The 22,234-nt window shown below is 38.6% G+C and overlaps 1 protein-coding gene across 2 annotated transcripts in view; it reads right to left on the bottom strand.

The window, feature by feature from the left end:
* The window catches only part of LOC121354808 (utrophin-like), a 256,297-nt gene that overhangs the window by 220,604 nt on the left and 13,459 nt on the right, over nt 1–22,234 (bottom strand). For both annotated transcript variants that reach the window (XM_041469722.1, XM_041469723.1), the window contains exons 9-22: nt 20,908–21,053; nt 18,148–18,360; nt 14,205–14,318; nt 13,236–13,391; nt 12,184–12,354; nt 9,765–9,944; nt 8,053–8,187; nt 7,388–7,537; nt 5,869–6,030; nt 5,404–5,532; nt 4,803–4,976; nt 4,074–4,229; nt 2,576–2,746; nt 593–772 (exon numbers count right to left, since the gene is read on the bottom strand). In XM_041469722.1, the coding sequence (XP_041325656.1) occupies nt 593–772; nt 2,576–2,746; nt 4,074–4,229; nt 4,803–4,976; nt 5,404–5,532; nt 5,869–6,030; nt 7,388–7,537; nt 8,053–8,187; nt 9,765–9,944; nt 12,184–12,354; nt 13,236–13,391; nt 14,205–14,318; nt 18,148–18,360; nt 20,908–21,053 (2,237 nt within the window). The remainder of the gene's footprint in view (nt 1–592; nt 773–2,575; nt 2,747–4,073; nt 4,230–4,802; nt 4,977–5,403; nt 5,533–5,868; nt 6,031–7,387; nt 7,538–8,052; nt 8,188–9,764; nt 9,945–12,183; nt 12,355–13,235; nt 13,392–14,204; nt 14,319–18,147; nt 18,361–20,907; nt 21,054–22,234) is intronic.

Below are 22,234 nucleotides of genomic sequence, written 5' to 3'. Positions count from 1 at the left end.
CACAACTCCCACCTTCAGAGGTCCCTGATATGGGTTGATTGTCATAACCAGCTAAACACCAATCTTATTTATATAAAAGCATCAGTCTCATACTAGTATCAGTTGCAGACTGTTTCATGTCCATTTAGCTTAATTAGCAGCTTTAGGTGTATAATATGCTTGGGCTTTCATTTAATCAGCCAAAGGGATGCTGTTGCCATACTCAAACACTTGCAGTTATGGTCTGTCCAAAAGAGCAATAGGATGACAAAGTCACAAGTGCTTTTCTGAACACCACCACAAAGTTATCCACTGTCAAATAACCAACATCAGATCTCAAGGAAATCTATCAACACAAACCCACTGTTCATGGCACAGAGGCTGAATATTCAGGCTGAATAAAGAGCAGCACATGCAGGAGCCCAGTTTTCCATCTTCCTCATGCTTACCTCTCCATCTACAGCATAAACATATATCCATTCCACATTCTTTTAAGTGCATGACGCAACATGGAAGCTGCACTTTACAGTAAGGTGAGACAAGTGAAAACCCCAACTGCTCCTAAGAGGGGGAAGGAGAGCTACCCTGAATATTTCTCATGCATGCAACTTACCAACAAGGTGTCACACCAGTCCTCGGTCCAGGTTCGAACTCTGCTCCAGCCAGCATTGAGGACACACAGCTTCTCCTCCAGGACAGTCTCACTCCCTTCCACCAGAGACTGGAGTGCAGTGCAACTTTCTGTGATGCTCTTCAGATCAGCCTTCCTCCTCTCCAGCTCTCTCAGCACATTCTGAAACAAGTTCAGCCATTAAAAGTGCACTGCTCCCAAACACAAGGGAGGCAAGTTTTTACCTCCACAGGAAACAAACATGTTGTAGATGATCTTCACTTGTGGAAGGAATTATACCAAGTGCAATTGCTTTCTGTTTACAGTCACTCTCTGTAGATAGAGATCTCATTTTTCAAGAAAGAGTGAGAGCACAATGCATGTAAGTGTCCTGAACAACTTAGGGACTCTTTTGGTTTGTTATCTTAGATCATCTTCACTGTTTCTTTTCATTATGTAGGTAATGCAAATACATCACACTACATTGCAAATCCATTTTTAAAAGGCTTTTTTCTGCATTGTAAAGCATAAAACACAAATTCCAAGAGACACTCTGGAATCCTCTGTATCTTTTCGTATTAAAGTACTTTGACAGTTGGCAACAAAGAGAACCATGGTAGGTCAACGCTAAATATTTTTTGAGAACTATCACAATTCATTACTGCAGATGTTCAATTCAGTGGCTACATAATACAGAAATTTAAATATAAGTATCTCTAGCTCTACCCTTTTTCACAAGTCATCTTTGCTTTTAAATAGTTTTTTTGCTCTAAAAAACCACACCTTTTTTGAAAGTATGAATGCTGACATGCAAATTAAGCAATATGTCATCTCTTGCCAAGATTACCAATCTTTATTGATGATATCTGCCTACTTAGAAAGTTCTTTGATGTCAGTGTACAGCATGGTGAAGAATACACTTAATCACAGCCAGCGTCTGGAGCTCCTTGAACATACTATCTATTAAGTAACTTATTATTTTATCATAACTTATTATCATAGAAACAGGAACAAATACTCAAGTTACTACATTTTAAAATTGCCTCTAGAAAACTTGAAAACAGAAAGGACAACTTTGTATGCAACATATAGGACTCATCCTCCTGGTGGTGCAGCATGAGAGTCGTTATTTGCATGGCTTACAAATGTATGGTATGCTTCCAATAAGGATTCAGAAGTTTGTTTGGAGAGGAATCTGGGGGATACTGCCACAGCAAAATCCTAGTACTAATAATTGCTAATCCTGATTGAAATGCCTGAGAACAGGTTACATTAGATGAGTTTGCCATTTGGTGAGCTTTCCAGTTTCAAGACTGCAGACAGACCCATTCCAGAAGTAAAAGGTGACAGAAAACAAAAACTGGAAAGGTCAGTACTGCTGAATTGTATCAACTGACACTTGCTGCTAACTCCTAGTAATATCCAAATTTCTACAGTGTGAGAAAATATAACTACCCCGAAGAAACTAACACATTTGCCTGTTTCAATTAAAAGCTTCAATTTGTAAGTGAAAGAAAATAAGGAATTACAGTAACCTCTTATTTTGCAAAGTCACAATTTTGAAGACAAAGCTGTTTCAATGAAAAGTTACAAACTCAATTTTTCATTGAATGCACTTTTCATTCAATGCACTTTGTTTGCTCTACTAGTAAAATATTTGATCCAGTCCAGAATTATATTTGCTGATAATTTTAAGAATAATATAATTGTGAAATTGTAAGAGATACAGTAATTCTTGAATACCCATTAGTACCAAGTATGTAGTAATATATTAAATATTTCACTGGCATTTAAGGTTGATGCAAAATGCCTGAGATGAAACTGATCAGACTCAATAAGGTACTGAACACGAACTACTGACTCTACTAAAATTTCAGGATGCGGGAGATTTAAGAAGTTACAGGGATTTAAATTCACAGCCACTTCTACATAGTATTGCCATAATGTCAGAAATTTTTTCTACCAATATTTAGTAGGCATGCTTACTTTGGCCCAGGCAATTTCTGAATCTAGATCAGAAAGCAAGCTCTCTGAAGTAGACTTCTGCACGAGGTCAGCTTCAGTGGTAGCCAGCCACTCTGACAGAGAGGCAGACTCCTTCCTCATCTTGCGTGCCAGCTGAGTTGCTCTTTCCAGGTCTTGTTTTCCTTCTGTCACCTAAAAAAAAAAAAAAAATAAGAGGAAAGAAACAAAAAAAATTACAATTTAAAAGATAGCAAATGTGAAAGGGCTAGCCAGCTAAAATATCCACCTAAATATATAGAATGCTTGCATCTTAAAACTGTCTTGCTTTAAGGAAGGACCCTAAAAGGAAAGTTTGTATCTTACTATACAACAGAGAATATATACAAATAATTTTAAATTGAGATACATCTAAAGGAGATAAAGAAACCTGCATACCAATTTATTTATAGCTAGCAATTACCAAAGTGATGTTTATGACTTTATTTTGATCCTTTAACTGAAACTCAAAGGACTGTAGAATCTAGTCACTCACACAGGTAAAATTCAATTCCTCCTAGTAATTTCCTAGCAGAAAATTGTAAAGAAAAATTTCACTGAAAATCTAGTCTGCCCTTAAAAACATATCAGTAAAATAAACATGAAATTTGATGGTTGTCGCAGTAAAATAATTTGCATTTCACACCAGTTACACAATTAGTCTGGTAAGATTTAAACACAGACTTGAGAAGAACTCCAAGCATCAAAGTCAGAATCAACTGACACTTCAAAAAATTGTGCTCTGTTCTCTGCTGAGAAAGAGAAATTGTAACATTATACTGCAAGTAACTCTGCCTTTCTACATTTTCCTAATCTCTTGCCTATGTGCCTTCTGGAATCCACAGCTTCCTGGATATTCTCAAATTCTCAACTGCAAAATATTTCCTAGGACCCATTCCCAGATATTCCAACACTGTCATCTTTACCCCCTGCTTAATTCATGGATCACTGAACAAACATAAATCCACTTGGGATTCCATCTTAATTTAGGTAGTCTCCTACCTGCCCAGTAAGGGTTTAACCATTTTTAAACACTCTTCTTGGACAAGTAAACATTCAACTAACAAGAAAACTATGCAATATTTAATGCAGTTCATGGGAAATACAGGTTTGCCTGCATTTTCTATTTCACACTGAGAGCAACTATTTAGATGGACTACAATTCAAAACCATCATGACACCCAAAAAACCTCAGGTTGACTTACATTTCTCACATGACAATCTCACCATCAATTATCTTAAAGGACTTTAATGAATGGTTGGTCAGCTTTGCCAGGGCAATCAAAACTCTGTGAGCCTTCCTTTCTTCAAGGCTACTTCTCCTCCAGGGCATGTAACATTCAATCTTTCAACTGATTGCTCCTGGATGCAGCAACTAGCCTACATACTATCAGCTTTAGAATCAAACTTAAAACACCATCTAACAGCAAAGAAGAGAAATGACATGCAGACAAATATTCCTACATTTATTTCTTTTTCTTACCTGTGCCCCCAAGTCATTGTAAAGAAATTTCAGTGCTGTCAGTTGTTCATCCATCCCTTTAGGATTATCCGTCTGTTGTTTCTGTACAATTTGCCTTCCTGTCTTGATGACAGTTTCAACTTCCAATTTCACCTCACTGAGGGTCTTATAGAGTTTCTAAAGGCATAAATATGTATATTGGTGATCAATTTGTAGGTCAGGTTTTCTGACTCTGCTTCCTTTAAGAACCTTAACTTCAAATTGCACTTAAACTCTGATTTATTAACTAATAGCAATATCTGACAAGAAGATTCCCAACTCCTGATTATGTTTTGTGATAAATATCCTGATAATATTTTATTCTAGTTTTTACTTTCAAAAATTAATGAGATCAATAATTTAACAGTGTTTATTCCAAGGCTAATATTGTGATCTGTACTTCATCTTAGTCTTTGTTTTCTTCAAATACTAATGACTGTGATGCTTCTCCAGAACATAAGGATGAACCAGGGAAGGGAGTTTATAAAAGCTCAGCTGTTCCACCATATCTATGATCAACAGCCCACTGCTTTTATGTCCTACAAGAATATGAGGTTTTTAGTTATCAAGTGCTCTGTTAGCACTTTCCAATGAACTGCAATAGTTCCATGGTGACTTTAAGCAAAGTTTCCTCAGGAGAGAGTTTAAGCAACAAGAACTAGAAGAAAAAGAAGCATCCCCTAGCACAAGTCATGAACATTGGACACATACCATGCACTTCTCCAAGTGAGCTTGGATTACATCTGGGTCAGTATCCTTCACATCCAAGACATGAAGTTCTGCTTTTACACCATCCAACACCCGCTTGCAATCTAACATACGCTGCTCAAAATTGGCTGGTTTCTGGAAAAGCTGATACTTTGTACATACTTCACGGAGCTTTCTCTGTTTTAATGAAGATTACATTGAAAGATTGTTTTAAACTACTACCTGCACTTCAAAAAATAACCTTTAAAGAATCTTACACCACAGATTATAACCCGTCATGCCACCACAAATCAATACATATGGAATTTTGGCTTGGCAGATAATGGTGCCACCACCTATTCCTAATGTCTACCTGAGGTGCAAGAGAGATGTAATTCTGTATCATATGCTTTGAAAGTACCCATTCTACTCATACACAGAGACTTGCTGACTTTCTCACTCATCCCATGACACTTGTGAAATTTAAGTTTCCTTGTTCAACTCATTTATGGCTGCTTGTTTCCTTATGAAAGCACATAAAAGCATATAATATTTTCTTCTGAGGTCCATCTGACTGCACCAAACAATTTACAGCAGTGTGTAAGGGTGACTCTCATGTCTTTACCTGCAAAGCATCCAGCTGAGTTCCACCACGGGGAGATCTGCATTCAGGAGAAGCAGGAGGGAAAGAGCGAGCACTTTTCTTCAGCTCCTCTAAGGTGGATTCGTGAGCTGCAATCTCAGCTTGAATTTTCTGCCATATCACAGAAGCAGGAAAAAAAATACATTACAAAATTGCTTGCAGAGAGAGGAAGGGGAACTTTCTTACCACCCGCCAGAAGTAAATCTAACCTGTAAAACTTAAACTTCACCAGGTTTATTTTAAATATTGTGCCTTTGGTGACAGCTTGCTAAATTGGAAACTGCTGTTGTTCAATACAACCTTCTTAAAAAAAAACAAAACACTCCAGATTACAGAAGATAACACCTATTGCATCAGCACAGGACTGAAATTTATTACTTAGCCTAGACTGAGAACTATCATAAAATATTTTCAAAAGTTTTGTACTGAAGGGCTGTACAGAAATACCTGGGCCTCCTGAGGCATCTGAAAGGCATCTATCCTGTCAGTCAGGTAAGATGTCAGCTGTCTATCCAGATCTCCTAAACTTTCCTGCAAGACCTGCAGCATGTGGTCGGTTTCTCGCATGGTCTGAAGCTGTTGCTCCAAGGCGATCTGTCGGCTCACCGCCTGAGCAGGACAGAAAGGTAAGACAAAATGCAGCAGTAATTCAATACAAATCATAGAAGGAAGACTTCCTCAAAACAAGGAGGAGAGACCAGAAAAGATCCTACACCTGGAGGACTGGCTAAAAAGAATCCTAGAAAGCAGCAGTTTTTGAAGCTTGCTGTGGCTTCTGAACCAGTAACTGACAAACAGTGGAACGAAGGAGGGTTCTGCTGCTAGATACATATGAGATAGCAAAAACACACCTCTCCTACTACCTTGGGAAGAAAGTATCTTGTTATAAGCACACCAGTTTCAAAAACTAGCTGTTCAATGGGAAACAGGAACTTCACAATAGACCACAGATCAATACTGTTTGATATTCACATTTCCTTTCAAAACAATAAACTCATTTGGTTATACTGTCAAAACAGAAGTTCACATTTTTTCCCTTTATTGCCTCTTCCTTTAACAGCATCTGAAATGTCACTACCTGCACAGGAACACAATTCCCCCCTATCAGCACGTGCGTGCACAGACCTGTGCATCTGCACACACACAGGTGTGGAGAGCTGTCAAAAGCCCAGTGTGCCAGTGCTGCAGCTGCCAAAGCAAACAGGTTTTTATATGGCAATCCTGTTGTAACAGGAAAAAGAGCAGTCAATGCTAACTTAAATGCCAGCACATAACCCCCAGCTGAGGGCACTGCATTCATGTTGCTCATTGTAACGAGGATGAACTGAAATTCCCTCTGTCATTACATTTTTTCATCAGTGACAGAAAACTCCCATCCTACAATTTGGCAGGGGCCTGTGTTACCAGGATACAGAACACAAATTACAAACCTGTGCTATCTGAAATACAGCTAGCCTTCCTCTAATTATTAAATCTATAAAAGACTAGACTGAAGTAGGAGATAAGGAAGAGGACAACCTAATAGATAAGTAATGAGAAGAATGTTTTCCTTCTGTTCTTTGTTTCAGCATTACTTCTTCCTAGGAGTGAAAATGTCACTTACACTCCACATTTTTACAGTTAGTGAGAAAATCACCAGTATTTATGGCAGTAGCAAGGCAATATTAAGTTGTTAATATTGAGCTGTTGCATGATTTTGGAATTGCCTTTTGGTCAAAATTATCTAAAAAATACCAGGGCATCCCTGCAGTGCAAGCTTGCAAAACAAACTTCACTCATGTAATGAAAAATAGAAAAGCATCTTGCTCTTTGGACATTTTTACCAATTGAAAACAGCTGACACCACTGATGCTATTTATTCTTTTCCTCTATTTCAGTCTGGCATCTTCGAATTCAGCTAACAAGAATCATTTCAGACTTGAGCTGAAAAATCCAGTCTACTTCAATCCTCACCCCAAGTTCTTACCAGGTGACTCAATTCCTCATAGCGGGCATTGAAAGCTTCCAATTTTTCACTGATGATGTCATCAAGAATCCCTCCATCAATCAATGTCTGCCCAAGTTCCCGAATCTGGGTTCGATTATCAGCTGGGTGACGCAAGACTGATTCCAGGGACTAGTTAGAAAAAAGTTTTAAAGGTCAAGACACTGAATATTACTGTATTTTCAGAGCTGGAAATCTGGTTGTATACATAAGTTTTACGCTTCAACTGTCTTGAGAGTGCTCTAAAAGCATAAATCAGTTATCATTATCAGTTAATTCATAATGGCACATGGCATTATGGCACAGAGGTGATTTTACTTTAATTATTAAACTTCACAGCACTTTTTGCCTACTCTCATCATTTCATACAATTACAACCCTGGAAGGAATTAACCAATTTACACAGGCCAGGACAGAGCATACAATTTTACCACAGTACCAAGTATGGCACTATCACATATAGTAAAAGTCCACTTTTGACGGAGAATCTTACAAATCTCCATTTTCAATTCAGATCAGTATATTCATTTAATGTGAAGAATCAGAATATTCAGCACATTTCAGTATGCTACTGAAGTGCAGAATTTTAGTTTTTTTTAAACAGAGTTATCTGAAAAATTACTCATCTGATAGAATCATTATAATACCTCAAGAGCATCATTGACAGCATCCAATTTATCAGGCAGATTTTCTGTCATTTGCACTCTTTCTTCCAGATTGTTTAGCCAAGCTGTTTCTAAATCAAGATACTGAAGCAGCTCAATCCAACAGGACCACACCTCCTAGGAGCAACAGAAAAGAACAAAATTAGCCTAGAATGCCAGGCGTCGCTCATATACCCTATGAACAACTTAAAGATATATGTCTGAAAAATCACCTAAAAGGGAGAAGTAGAAAAAACTAAGCAAGATGTCACAGTACAGTATGTTCTAGATACAAAAACATGCAGCTCATTCAGGAAGATACAGAGAAAGGTGCATAGCAGTCTCTAAACTTGTGTTAAAACTATCACTGATATAAGGTTCGTATAACTATGTAAGAATGTAACAAAATGCATCTGATCCTTTTTGAAAGACAGGACACACACACACACTCTCTACCCCAGACCATTATCTGTTGTTCTAATTATTATTGGATTTTAACCTTTAATTTTTGTTAAATTCCTTTTTGCCATTTCGGAAGACACAAAGATCTGTATCAGATCTGTGAGACAAGTTCACTTATTTGCAGAAGCCAATTTTACAATTATAGAAACAAAGCTAGATGGTGTCTCATGGATTCCAAATACATAATTTCAAGGGAAAGTAATCTTGGAAAGGAGTAAAATGCATTTATGCTGAAGCTACTGTATTCAGAAATTTTCAGTGTCCTTCTCCACTCTGCTCTTGTGCCACCTGCCTTCATTTTACAAAACCACAGACTCACTTAAGTTGGAGAAGATCTGAGAGATCATCCAGTCCAATCTGAGACCAAACACCACTTTGGCAACAAGACCATGGCGCTAAATGCCACATCCACTATTGCCTTAAACACCTTCAGGGACAGTGACTCCACCACCTCTCTAGGCAGCCCATTCCAATGTTTAATCATTCTTTCTGTGAAGAAATTCTTCCCAATACCCAACATAAACCTCCTCTGGTCCAGCGTGAAGCCATTTCCTCTCATCCTGTCACTGGCCTCAGAGAAGAGACCAAACCCCACGTGGCTACACTCTCCTTTCAAGCAGTCACAGAGAGCAATAAGGTCACCCCTTAGCCTCCTTTTCTCCACACTAAACACTCCCAGCTCCCTCAGGAGCTCCTCGTAGCACTTGTGCTCCAGACCTTCCAATCAGCTTTGCTGCCCTTCTCAGCACCCCAATGTCCTCCTTTTAGTGAGAGGCCCAGAACTGGACAATGCACTCAAGGTGTGGCCCCACCAGCACCAAGTGCATACAGAGGGACAATCACTTCCCCGGCCCTGCTGGCCACACTGTTTCTAACACATGCCAAGCTGCCATTCTGAGCCACCAGGGCGCACTGCTGGCTCACATTCCATAGCTGAGTATTAGCATCCTCAGGTCCTTTTTTCATTGGACATCTTCCAGCCACTCTTTCCCCAGGCTTTGGCACTGCATGGGGTTGTTGTGACCCAAGTACAGCACCTGGTACTTGGTCTTGTTGAACCTCATTTGGCTTTAGCCTACCAAATTAGCCTGTCTAGACTCCTCTGCAGAGCCTTCCTAACCTCCAGCAGATCAATACTCCCACCCAACTTGGTGTCATCCACAAATTTACTAAAGGTAGACTTGATACCCTCATCCAGAACATCAATAAAGGAATTGAACAGATATTTCTAAATAGAGAGCCATCATTCTTGCCTCCAAAGTGTGGCATTTCCCCCGGATCCGATTGCACAGTAGCTGGTAGTTCTCCAGCACAACATTCAACTCAGTCGCCAGGTCCTGACCACTGGATGGCACTTTGGTGGCCAACATCTTGATGTTGTCCTTGAGAATCTTCACCCTCACCTCCTTCTGCAACACATCCTCCTTCGCTCTCTGTCAAAAAAGCATATTACACTATCAACCTTCAATTGCCTTACACTCAGCTACTCACCATTCAAATCAAAGATAAGCAGTTTCACATTGGAGGTCTTGCTGCCAATGTATTTCTTGGGCCTGAACACAACAAAATACAGCACTAACTTGCATGGAATTCAGGTCATATTAGCAAGTGGTGAAAGATCCTGTTTTATTAAGCACACAGATCTATTTACCATTCATGGTTTGTTCATTAAAAAAACTCATGACTCAAAGCAAAAAAAAAATTAAGTTCAGTGCTATTTCTATGTTATCATGCAAATACAAAAAACAAATTAACCAGGGAAAAAAAAATAGACATTTGTTTAAAACAAGTATATCAGGAAGAAAAAGGTAGGGTGAAGTTACAGAAATGATGTGTCTCAGGGCTCAGTAACTATCTCCCAAATTTATCCAAGAAGGATGATGTAAGTACACAGGACACATGCAATTACAAAGCTGGTACCACCCTCACAGCTGTTGGGTGTGCTCAAGGAACATACAAAAAGGACAGCTAGAAGAATTCCTTCAATCTAACTACACTGAGAGGAGCCCGGCAACATATATACAGGATAAGTACAGTACAACTCCCAACACACAGGTCTGGAGAAACTGTATTATCACTTGTCAAATTTTGCCTTAGCCAGAACTAAGGAAGAAGGATAGCTGGAAGACAGATCAGGCAGACCAGTCTGAGTCTTCCTGCTGAAACAAATAAAAGGCTTCAGAAACAGAGACTGTTCTGTATCTTTCTTTTCAGGTTTCAAGAACAATTTTATGAAATTGAAATACATCTGATAAATAAGGCATTGCACTATATAGTAGAATTTAGCACAATTTTTGTATATATATTTCAAGATGTCTTCTAAACAGAAGGCAATAAAAGAGTCAGTTAACAGAAGGGCAAAGAATAGAAAATTTTGGAAATATATTTTATGGCAGGATTTTCAAAAACCACAAAGCCTTATCTTAAACTTATTCCTCCTTAAATCTATTCCTCCTGTTAGCAGGAGTTCCACTCTGTTCAAATGAGAGCATATGCAAAAATGAGCCAAACGCAGAGAGCGCTTTTTCCCAGTCCTAAAAGTAGGCCCAGGATAATATTGTTACTGCAAATGAAAGGGCATTTTAAGTGTTACAATAAGCTTACAGGCTCACTGACATAACTGTCATAATATACATAATATAATCTGGATTTGACAAAGGTAAATGTGCTAGAAGTCTCACATATTTGCCAATGAAAAGAAGGCTTGTATTCAGCCAGCTGTCAGACTATGTGATCTCAAGTGGCTTCAAAGGACATGAATATATTAAAACTCTTGTTAAGGACTGCTTCAGAAAACCCCTTCAAAAGGGACAATTCAAAACTTCAAATGGCTTTGTTAAAGCACTTGTAAGGGAGAATTTTTTTTTCTAATCATCCATCTAGTAACAGTACAGTGGATACGCATTTAAAAAGTGCACACAAATAAAAACATTTATAAAGATATGACTGAACTCTTAGATTAAAAAGCAGGGAACAATTTACTCTGTACATGTATCCAATAAAATGATCTGTTCAACTGACAATATTCTAATGAGACAAAAATATCTCCTTCCTCTCCTTTTACTTGGCCACCAGATTCAAAAAAAAAAAAGACAAGCAGTGACCAATATCACTCACTGACCCTTGTGGATCTCTTCCAACTCATGATATAAAAAAAAAAAAAAAAAAAAAAATCACTGTTTGCAACTGATGATGAACACATGATAACCTTACAACACACCTATTTTAAAGTGATTTTCTAGATGTGGAGTTAGAATATTTAGGGGACAAGAAACTGAGGTCCAAGAAATAGAAGCAGAAGAATGTTTTCACAACCACTAATTTAGATAGAAATAAAAGATGACACTATACCTTTCTCAAGTTTTGTTTCCTGCAAAATTTTCCCATATTCCTAATGTTTAATATGCTATACATAAAAAGCCTGACTCAACAACTGAGCAAGCTGTTATTTATTATGAACTCCCTATCCCTCATGGCCAAAAAGAACATCTGCTTTTACAGTTTATGCTTCAAAAATCAAAAATTCCACAAAGCAAAAATGAAAAATACCACTAATCTTGTAATGACCTGAGCTCCTTTCCACAAATATAATTCCATAAAAGGTTAACCCTCAAAGCTGTAAAGTTCTGTTTCTCTTTACTCAGGCCTCTACAGTGAGCTGGCATTGCTGACCTTCATTTCCTCTACTGCATTCTCTAGCTCTTCAGGGGACTTGTATTCAAAATCTTTCTCCAAATATTCTTCTTCAGCTTGGGTCATCCATTCTTGCATCTCTGCCAAATCCTTCTTCAGATTTACAGCTTTTTCCTGACTTTCAGACAGGCGATTTTTCTGAGTAATGATCTAGAATCCAAGGTGGAGGAAAAAAGAGCAGCTTTGTTACTTAAATGTCCTTGTACATGTGAAAAACCACAAGTCTTTGTTAAAATATTTTACTACCAAAATATTTTCAGGCCTTTTTAATTAACGGAGCACTTTTACATGCACACACAAACTTATGAACTCGTTTTAGCAGATCAACAAAATCTATAAGTGAGGGAAGGAGAAGTACGACCTTTGCTTTCCCCTTCATTGAACATAAACTGGTAACAATCCCTGGAAAAAGTCAATCAGAATAAAATCCTCTTCTGACTACAAGTATCATATAGTTAGATATACCATGATACTGAGCAATAAAACTCTCTTCAGGCGTCACTTGTTTCCACAACCCAGATACTCTGGATTCTATATCAACAACAAGGCTCTCTAGCACAGATTTTCATCAGCAATTGCAACAAAATAAATATGTTTCTACTGACAGCAGAAAGCTTCCACCCAAAAGAAACAACCAAATACACTGGAGTGGTAGTTATTTATAGCTTTTTATTTTTCAAAGCTGCTTGGAAACCAATAAAAATTATACAGGGACAGCATAATATTCCAGTCTTCAGAAACAAGAAAAAGAGGTCAGACCTTCCTCCCACACTCTGCAGAAAGAGCAGCATAAAGCCAAGTGAACAAATTAATTTTTAATTACAAACTATTATAGAGTTTATTTTGTTCCTTCCAGTCAGGTACCAAGAAATATGTGTATTCAAGTTGGGCTTCAGCCACTTTGACAGTGAAACAAGTAAAACATTCTCATCCCACTGTTTCACTGCTTCACCTCCTCACAATCCTCACAATGCCACACAACCAGGCAGCTGCAGTAACAAGCAAGCACTGGCAACATGTGGAGAACTCACCTGTTTGCTCAGCTTCTCCCACTGAGTCTGGCAGTCTACTAGCCTAGACTTTGTCCAAGTATTTATGCTCGCAATAGGCTGAGCTCTTAAAGCAGCCTCTACTTCTTTCATCTCTTTCAGTGATGGTTCAATCGTCTCCATTTCATTGATAAACACCTGAACAAACAGCAGAGAAAATGAATGTTGTTCTTCAGCAAGATATTACATTAATTTATAACAGTATCAATAATTTTGCAACTTTTCATTATTCCAGAAAATTTTTGGAGCAGATCAATACTGTGATCAGATCAATACCAGGCTGCTTAAATTAATCCTTCAGAGATTCAAAATATCAGAACTATGCAACTAAAGAACAAAGTACAGCTTGCCACACACAGCATAAACATTTTCATATGCCAAATGTCAACATCAAAACAACACAAGTTTGAAGATTACATGCACTAAATATTCTGCTATTTCTGGTGTACCTCAATTTATATTCTTTGCCTGGAAACAAACATTTCAAGGTACACTGTAATTACTTACTATAAGACAGAATTCTACATAAATATGATCATTATGTGACACTGACTAGCCAGAAATCTTCCTTGCAAAACTCTAAACTCTAGGACTTCCATCAGCTATTTCCTTCTTACTTTTACTACCCTTGGAAATTTAATGCAGAAGGTACTTTTCACCCACAGATGCAATTCCATAATCACAAAAAATTGGGAATAATATACGAACCTGTAATAGAGCAAATAATTCCAACTTGTAGATAGATATTTATAACTACAGTGAAGACCTTTGAAAAGCACAAAATATTACAGCTGCAAAAAAAGAAACCAACTCAAACAAGTGCCCTGAAGAAAGATAAAATAATTTTTCTGGTGGGCTTAATGTGCTATGAACAGTACTTAATACAAGCAAAACAATAAGAAGAGATGCTACTTGTTATTTCAAAAGACTCCTTATAAGAGCAAAACTCACTGTGCACTGGTCAAGTTGCCTTTGAAGACCTTCAGTATCCCCTTGAACAGCCTTTTCTGTCATTAAGAAGTCTTTCACACCATCCATCCACTTCTGAACAACTTTAGAGTCAGTCTAAATCAAATATAGTAAGGAACAGTTGATACATTGCTGTGATGAAGAACGTACGGCTGTTGCATTTCAACTTCCAGCAGCTTGCAAAAGGTGTTCTACAAGCTGCTGGCATAGCCTTAGTTTTGAATCAGACCAACTTTTGTTTAATTTTTGGGTTTGTTTTGTTGGGCTTTCTGGGGGAAAGAGGGGCATCCCAAATTTCTCTGTTCTCAAATTTATATGAATATTAAATTCACAATAGCGATATTCTTCCATCCACCAGAGCATGATTTAAATGACATTGAACTGTTCCAGGCTATCTATCACATAAAGCACAGGATCAGGTAAGGAGGAGAGCACGGCTTCAAGAATTATGTGGTTACTCTGCACATGAAGAACCTGGCTGAAAGCTGGAAATATGACTAAAAACTATGAGTAAAAAAATGCATAACTGTTTCCACACTTGTTTGAAAACTGCACTCCAAAGGAAAAGAGAGGGCTCTACAAGAATACATGGAAAAGAGGAGTGGATAGTGCTAAATGTACTTTTCAGGTAGAAACCATGCTGGGAAAGCCATTTGCATAAGCAAGACACACATAAAAGGAAAAAACCATAGAGGATCAGACAAACCACTAAAATCTTAAAAAAACAGCATAGATGTTTGAGGCCAATAGTACAACACTGTACTCACTAGAGCAACCCTTGGGGGAAAAAATAAACACACACAATTTCAGAATTATGTGATCTAACAATTGGCAGCTGCCTTATACCCTGCAATGAGGTAGGAAGGGAAGGAGGGAGGGAAGGAGACAGAAGCATTGCCATCTCCTTCCCATGCAGTCATGGATGTTCCAAATCATCCTTACAAACAAAACCAACACACACAACACAAAGAGGGATCTTATTTCCCCTGGTTCAAACAACTTAGGTGGCTGACATTTTTTATTAATATAGCTGGACTTCCTTCACTCAACATTTTTTGACTATTTGGTTGGAGTTTTTAATAGATGTCATCTATCCTGACACAATCATCATCATAGAACAGCTCATGAGCTTCACCTTCTACTCTGCATGCCACAAAGGAGGAAAGTATACACTTCATTTTCTTAAAAACCTTACACTCACAATGTTTTCAAGATCAATATGTTACACAATATTTCTCAAAAAATGTCTGCATTAATGAAAACCCATTAGACTAAGTCCATGTTTATTTTTAGATCAATGCTACCATTAGAGGTCAAAGTCATGACATTTTCTTCATTCCTTTTCCATTTTGGGGGAATTTCCTGCAAATGATTAGCCTGAAAATAATTTTCTAAAAAAAAGACCCTATGATGCTTAACAGTGAACTATAGCTTAATGTAAAAAAAAATATGTATTTATAAAGGCTGCCTTTTGACAAGGCACCATGGCACACAACTAATTTAGCATTCTTACAATAAGCTATTTACATAAGTAGCTGAAGGGAATTAAGTGAGATTACTCAAAGTTAGACACACATTTAAATAACTTGCTGAATCACAAACCAAGCTTACAAAGTTTAATTAAGTAAATGCTTCTGCATTGCACATGTAAATAATTATCAGTGGTTAAATAACCAGTGTAGGCTGTTGATGTACAACAGTTCACAATTTTTAGACATGAACATCCTCGTCATGGAATGGTCTGGGTTGGAACAGACCTCAAAGATCATTCAGTTCCAACCCACCAGCCATGGATAGGGTCATCTTCCACCAGACCACATCCAAATGGGCCTTGAACACTTTGATGAATGAAGCATCCACAGCTTCTCTGGACAGGCTCCAGTGTCTCACTGCCCTCACAGTAAAGAATTGCTTCCTAAAATCCAATCTAAACCTACCCTCTTTCAGTTAAGAGCCCATTATCCCTTGTCATGTCCCCACAAGCCCATGTAAAAAGTTCTCCTTCATCTCTCTTAAAGGTTCCCTTTAGGTACTGGAATGCTGCTATAGAGCTTAACTTCTTCAGGATCAGTTTTTGACATTTTTTCCAGGCAGGAACAAAGATCAAATGTGCTGAATCTTAACTTGTTCACTCCTAGAAAAACCACATGATGTACAGTCATGCAGCAGATTTAAAAGATCTGAGAGTGATACATAATCAAAGACACAGAAAGCCATACATTACTAGAGGTGTGATAACAGAATACAAGATAAAGAAAATTTCTTCTAGGAAAAACAAGATGCAAAACTGATAAAATGAGCCTTGTCTACTCCTCCCATCACATGAGTATTACAGCCTCCCAGTAAAACATTACTCCCAGTTCATGTCATTAATGCATGCACTGTCAGCGTGGGGGAGCCTCTATCACATCACAAATAACGGAAGAACCACCTAAGCAGCAGGACACACAGGCAGATCTGCCACTGACATCCTCATCAGGCTAACAAGAGCATTTTAGTCATTGTGCACCTGTCTGCTCACTGTTAAAATGAAAATATTTACACTGTTTCTTTTCAAAAACCTAAATGTGAGGAGTGTTGTTTTGGGAAACGTCAATTTTTAAAGGGGATTTAGGAGGGGAAAAAAAACCCATTAAAAATAAACTAATACTTGCATATAGTTAAACATAAACCATATGTCCTCCAAGCACTGACATGCACTTTTTTTTCCTCCCCATGTAAACTTTTTTCCCCTTTAATAGCCAGGTGCTTCAATTCCTTTTTGGCCAAGGAGAGCCTGCCCAGTCATTCTCCAAACTAATCTTGTGTTTGGTGTCTGCACCAGGACCATGCACCAAGGCTGCCATACCAATCTTTCCTGCAGTACAAGTTACATCCTGGTGTGCCCAGTGTTGTCCACAGCATTTTTATTCAACTTGTTCCAGACTGTCATTTTTATTTATACAGTATTAGACTACAAAAATCTCAATATAGATAAGTATCTAAGGAAAAATCAGGGAATATAACACAACTGTCCATCCACTGACAGCTTTACAAAACTTTTAGAAAACACAGGAATTGTGTATTCAAAAATACAGTTCATAAGACAACACAATGTAAGCCCCATATTTCAACAGATAGCATCAGTAAATATTTCTTTCATTTTCAGTAACTTAAAAATTATAATAATAGTTTAATATTTAAAAAGCCACTATTTAATAATTGCTTCCATTATTTCTTCTGCTATAATTTCTTTTTTGGCTTCTGTAGCTCCTTTTAAGATAACAGGAAAGTTTCTAGCATCTTGCTCAGGACATGATTCTGTTCTCAGTGGGATTTTCTGTCTTGAAGGATTTCATAGGCATGTGTATATATTTATAAAATAGGCAGGAAGGCTGAGTAACCTTAATTTTTAAACTGTCCTTCCTGTCACTTTAGAGGCCATGGCTGGAACTGGAAAAGTCACTACACCCAAGCCTTTTCCTTACTCCCTTTCCTAACTTCCTTGTACTAATTCTTCATGACTTTCCACCAAAACCTTACTTGAAGGAGCAGGCTTTCTGTAGCAGGCATGGAATTACACTTTAAGACTAATGGGCATCTGACACCAATCACACTGAAGATCATCAGCCCCTACTGGGATTAACAGCACAGCTGGTATATCCTTGACCTCAGCCTAACCTTTGCCTATGAAAAGAGAGGGACACTAATTTTAAGTGCAAAGTATTTCTGTTAGAAGACAAAGTAATATCCTGGGCACATTCGAATTCCACTTCTATGCTGCTACAAATATACTATATATGCTTTCAGCCTCTGCCAGACTAGTGGATCATCAAAATTCCACTTCTCTATCAGTTTGATCTGGACTTCTGCAAGAACACAGAGAAAGAAAGGTCTATAAAGCAACTCAGTTATGCAAGACAAAAAAAAAATCCTTTCATTTTACCTCAAATAGTCTCAACTTGGGCATAATTTCCTCCAGTAGTTTAACATCTTTGGAAATCTTGAGCTTTAACTTGTCCCAGCGTCCCTGCACATCCTTGAACTCTTGCATGTACGTGTTTTTTATGTCCAAAGATGCATGCTTCTCCAAAGCCTTTGTTTCTTCAGCAAGTTTATCTACCCTGGGCTTCTGGGCTTCCAGTGTCTCACAAACTGTCTATAACAAAAGGAAAAAAAAAGCCTCCTTCCAGTGTTAGCCATACAATAGGTGCACACATACAAATTCAAGTACATTGAAAGTTTCATTGTGCAGATGGTGAAGAGTGATACTTGTGCAGACTCAGTGAAGAGTGATACTCCAGTTACAGCAATTATTGAAGCAGAGATGTCCAAACAACCTTTTAAAAAGCAAAACCTTCAGCTGCTGTACTGGTGCAGCAGCAGAGACTACAGAAGGGGTAGCAAAGCTTGGCCTCATAGCTCAGCATGTGCAGGCATCTACACCTCTCGTGTGCCGCGCCATACTGGCACTCAAGTCAACAAAGCAAGGGCTGTGCCACACTGCACTCACAGAGCAAACTGCAGCACAGCCAGACCAGGACCTCAGTATGTTCATACCCCCACAAGTTTGTTTTTTAAAAGCACATACAAACCGGCAGAGTGTGTTCTTCCAAGTTTTGTAAAGTGAAGTATAATTTCTTAGTTGCAAAAAAAAAAAGTTCTGGATATTCAAGTTTTGGAAACTACTTTCCCAGATGGGATACAGGGAGGATACATTCTGAATATATTCGCTATGACATTGCTGATATATAGTCACTTGATTTGAAAGAGCTAATTTACTAATATGAAAAATAACAGCTGAAGATATAAGCCAAAACATGAAAAATGCTGCCATTTCATTGAACTCATCATTTTGATTACTGTGCTTTAAATTTGCTTAAGAGAAATTCACAATGAACACATGAAATTATTATTAATTTAATGGATTTAATTTTCTAGTATATACATTTAATATGTACAAGCAGGATGTGTACATACATATTTTGCTGTATTTTTACTGAAGAAGAATCTTTTTTAAAATGTTCATGTTCTCAAATCTACTTTATATTTATTGTGTTTCTTTTCCTGGAAAGTGTACTATTTCCTCTAAGGAGGGCAGAGAGGTAGCGATGAGACTGGGAAGAGGAATGTATGTTTTAGAAAACAAGAGCTTTCTGTGCAGGAGACCAGAGATGAAGCACTTATCAGTGCCTTCTACAATGCAGAGAAAAGTGAAAAATCCCAGGCTCCACAAGCAGCTCCTCACATACAGTTTGTTCCCCTCTCCTCTCACACTCTCACCTTAAAGCACCTACACTAGCAGAGTACGTCCTTTCAGGGTAATTAGTCTCTGAAGAAAACTGGGCAGAGGCAGGAAAAAACAAGCCTCCAAAGGCTAAATGCCATTGTAATTCACGTAGAATATGGACAAGAAAATCTCCACCAAGTCTAAACAAAACAGAAGTAACACTAACAAGAAAACCAAAGAATCAAAGCTTCTTTTAATCTCCTGGTTCAAAAAATCCCAAAGCACTAACACTTGTATTTACTGGACTTCTAAAAATCATTGCTCTGCTAAATAGAGAAGGATATAACAGAGAAGGTGCTCTCTGCACCCAGCAACCAGAGCTCCTCCAGTGTCACCTGGAGGCCACCACATCAGGAAAACTACATGCTTCCAGATGTGGAGGGCAGTAGAGCAGGCAGGGAAGTATTTGAGTTTTTTCAAACGAAAAAAAGGGGGGGGGGGAAGTAATGGAGATGCAGAATTCTCTCCCTGGAGAGAGGTCCATCCTTGCCCCAGTATTTGGTATTTCCAAAGCAGCTGTCATCTATAAATTTTTGTCTACTTTATAAGCTCATAACAGGAAACAAAATATTGTTTCTACTGGACAGGATTTTTGTACCAATTACCTTTATGGCTCAACAGCACTGTTTCCCTTTGAAAGGCAGTCTGGAGGTCAGAGAAGTACAGTTACTCTCTCTAAACACCCAAGCAGGATGCAGCAGGATGGGTTTGTTAACCAGCTGACCCTCAGACAGTTTAATCAGGCAGACCCCTCACACCTGGGTGGGCTTTACCCCGTGCTTGGAGAGGAGGGTGGAAAGCCTACACACCACAGTCCCTTCAGAAGGGCAGAGGCAGGGTCAGAGGAGATCACCCTGTCCCAGGGAGGGACACGGCCTCCCAAGGACAGAATCAGGCCAGGCACAGGCATGACTGTGGTGTCATGGGGACAGGCAGGTGCAGCTCCAGCTCCTCGTTTTCCTTACAACAGCACTTGGCAACAGAGAAGCAGACCTTGGATCAAGTCATCAACCTGATCCAACCCAGCCACTAGAAGTGGGATGCTCTTGGGGCTCTATTATTTATTTTGTAACTTCTGAGCACAGGAGGTACACACACACCAGAGTGCCTGGGGAAGCCACCAAGGCCATCTGAGGTCCTTCTCCCCTGGCTGAGCAGTCCCAGCTCTCAACCCCATTTCCTGGCACAGGCAGCACGAGAAGCTGTGAAGTCCTGCAGGCTCAGATACCCAGCCCTCACCTGGACATGTCCCTCAGCAGCCTGATAACTTAGCAAGCCACTTCCAAAAGTGGGTTCCACACCACACCCCTGATGCCCCTCTGAGCAGTGTTAGCTACCCCACTGAAAGCAAGGCAGGAGAACAGAGGGTGACAGCAGTGGGGTAACCTCCTTACTCAGTGCCAAGGTGAGAGTTACCTTTGCCTGCTGCAGGGCGCTCTCCACCTTGCTGGGCTCACTCAGACCACCGGCAATGGAGTGCTGCTTGCCCTCCAGCTCGCTCAGCGTGTCCTTCAGCTGCTGCAGGGACTCCACGTACTCCCGGCTCGGCTGCCTTTCTGTCTCTGGTACCATGTAAAGGAGGAAGGGAACAAAACACAAAGTAAGGAAATGCACTTCAACCCAAAGCATAGGAGATGTGAACATAATCAACTTCCCAAGGGCTAAAAAACTCTTCAACAGATAGCATTGTTTTTGCTCTTAAAATATTAAATATATAACATACAAGTATATAGAATATAATAATAAATATGCAATTACAACCTTCCAAAAACTTTGCAAATTCAATCCCATTTACGAAATTCTTTTTATACACTTAAGCACCTAAATCTATTTGGGTGGGTGGGGTGGTAGAATCAGTAGTATTTAAATAATATGTTATTATGCTAAGAATAATCCATAGTATTTAAAATATATAAACCACCAAAAATTAGTATTTTGCATTTTTAAGCTTTAGACATATCTACTACTTATCTGCAAATACACACACACAGATATCTACTATATATAGAAAACATAGTATAGCAAATATAATAGCCATATTAAATTAAATATACACACTATATATAGGAACTATATAAGCTAGTATTTATAAAAGTGTGTGTATATATATAAATACATAAAACACATGTCAGTGTGGGCTTGTGTTTTGCTTGCTTTTTCATGGTTTTTAATATATTTACCCATACAAATATATAAAAATAGCAGCTTTCAGCCTGTTATCAGAACAGAAACACCATCTAGGAAGAGTTAAAAGGGAATTAAAGTTTGGATGGAGTATGTGCTTGCTATCTTCAACCACATCTCAAAATTTGTTCAATTTGTATGGAATCCCAGGCAGGAGGCAGCAACTCAGTAGCATTTCAGAATGAAAACAGCCAATTGGAATAACTGCAGCAAACAGGATTTGGCCTGTAAATCCTGCACTGTGGTATGCACATTCTCACATTCTCATGGATTCCTAAGCAATTTTGTTACTGCCCCACGTGAAAATTAATCTAAGCCTTGTTCTGACTCACTAGGTAGCTTTTCAACAGTTTACTGTCAGAACTGTCCTACCTTTTATACAAATGAATCAACATTTTTGAGAGAATCAGAGTTATCCAGCTCCCTTTCCTCCTAAAGCCAGCTCAATTTAAAGAGAGGGGAAAAATTAATAAGAAGCATATAGGTGTACTGTCACTAAACTACAGAAAACGCTGAAGGAGAAGAAAATAGTTAAAGTAGTTTCCCAGTGACAAAAATA

The sequence above is a fragment of the Pyrgilauda ruficollis genome, unplaced genomic scaffold (genome assembly GCF_017590135.1).
Source record: "Pyrgilauda ruficollis isolate IOZ18807 unplaced genomic scaffold, ASM1759013v1 scaffold24, whole genome shotgun sequence".
NCBI lineage: Eukaryota > Metazoa > Chordata > Aves > Passeriformes > Passeridae > Pyrgilauda > Pyrgilauda ruficollis.
This window is presented reverse-complemented; position numbering and strand designations above follow the sequence as displayed.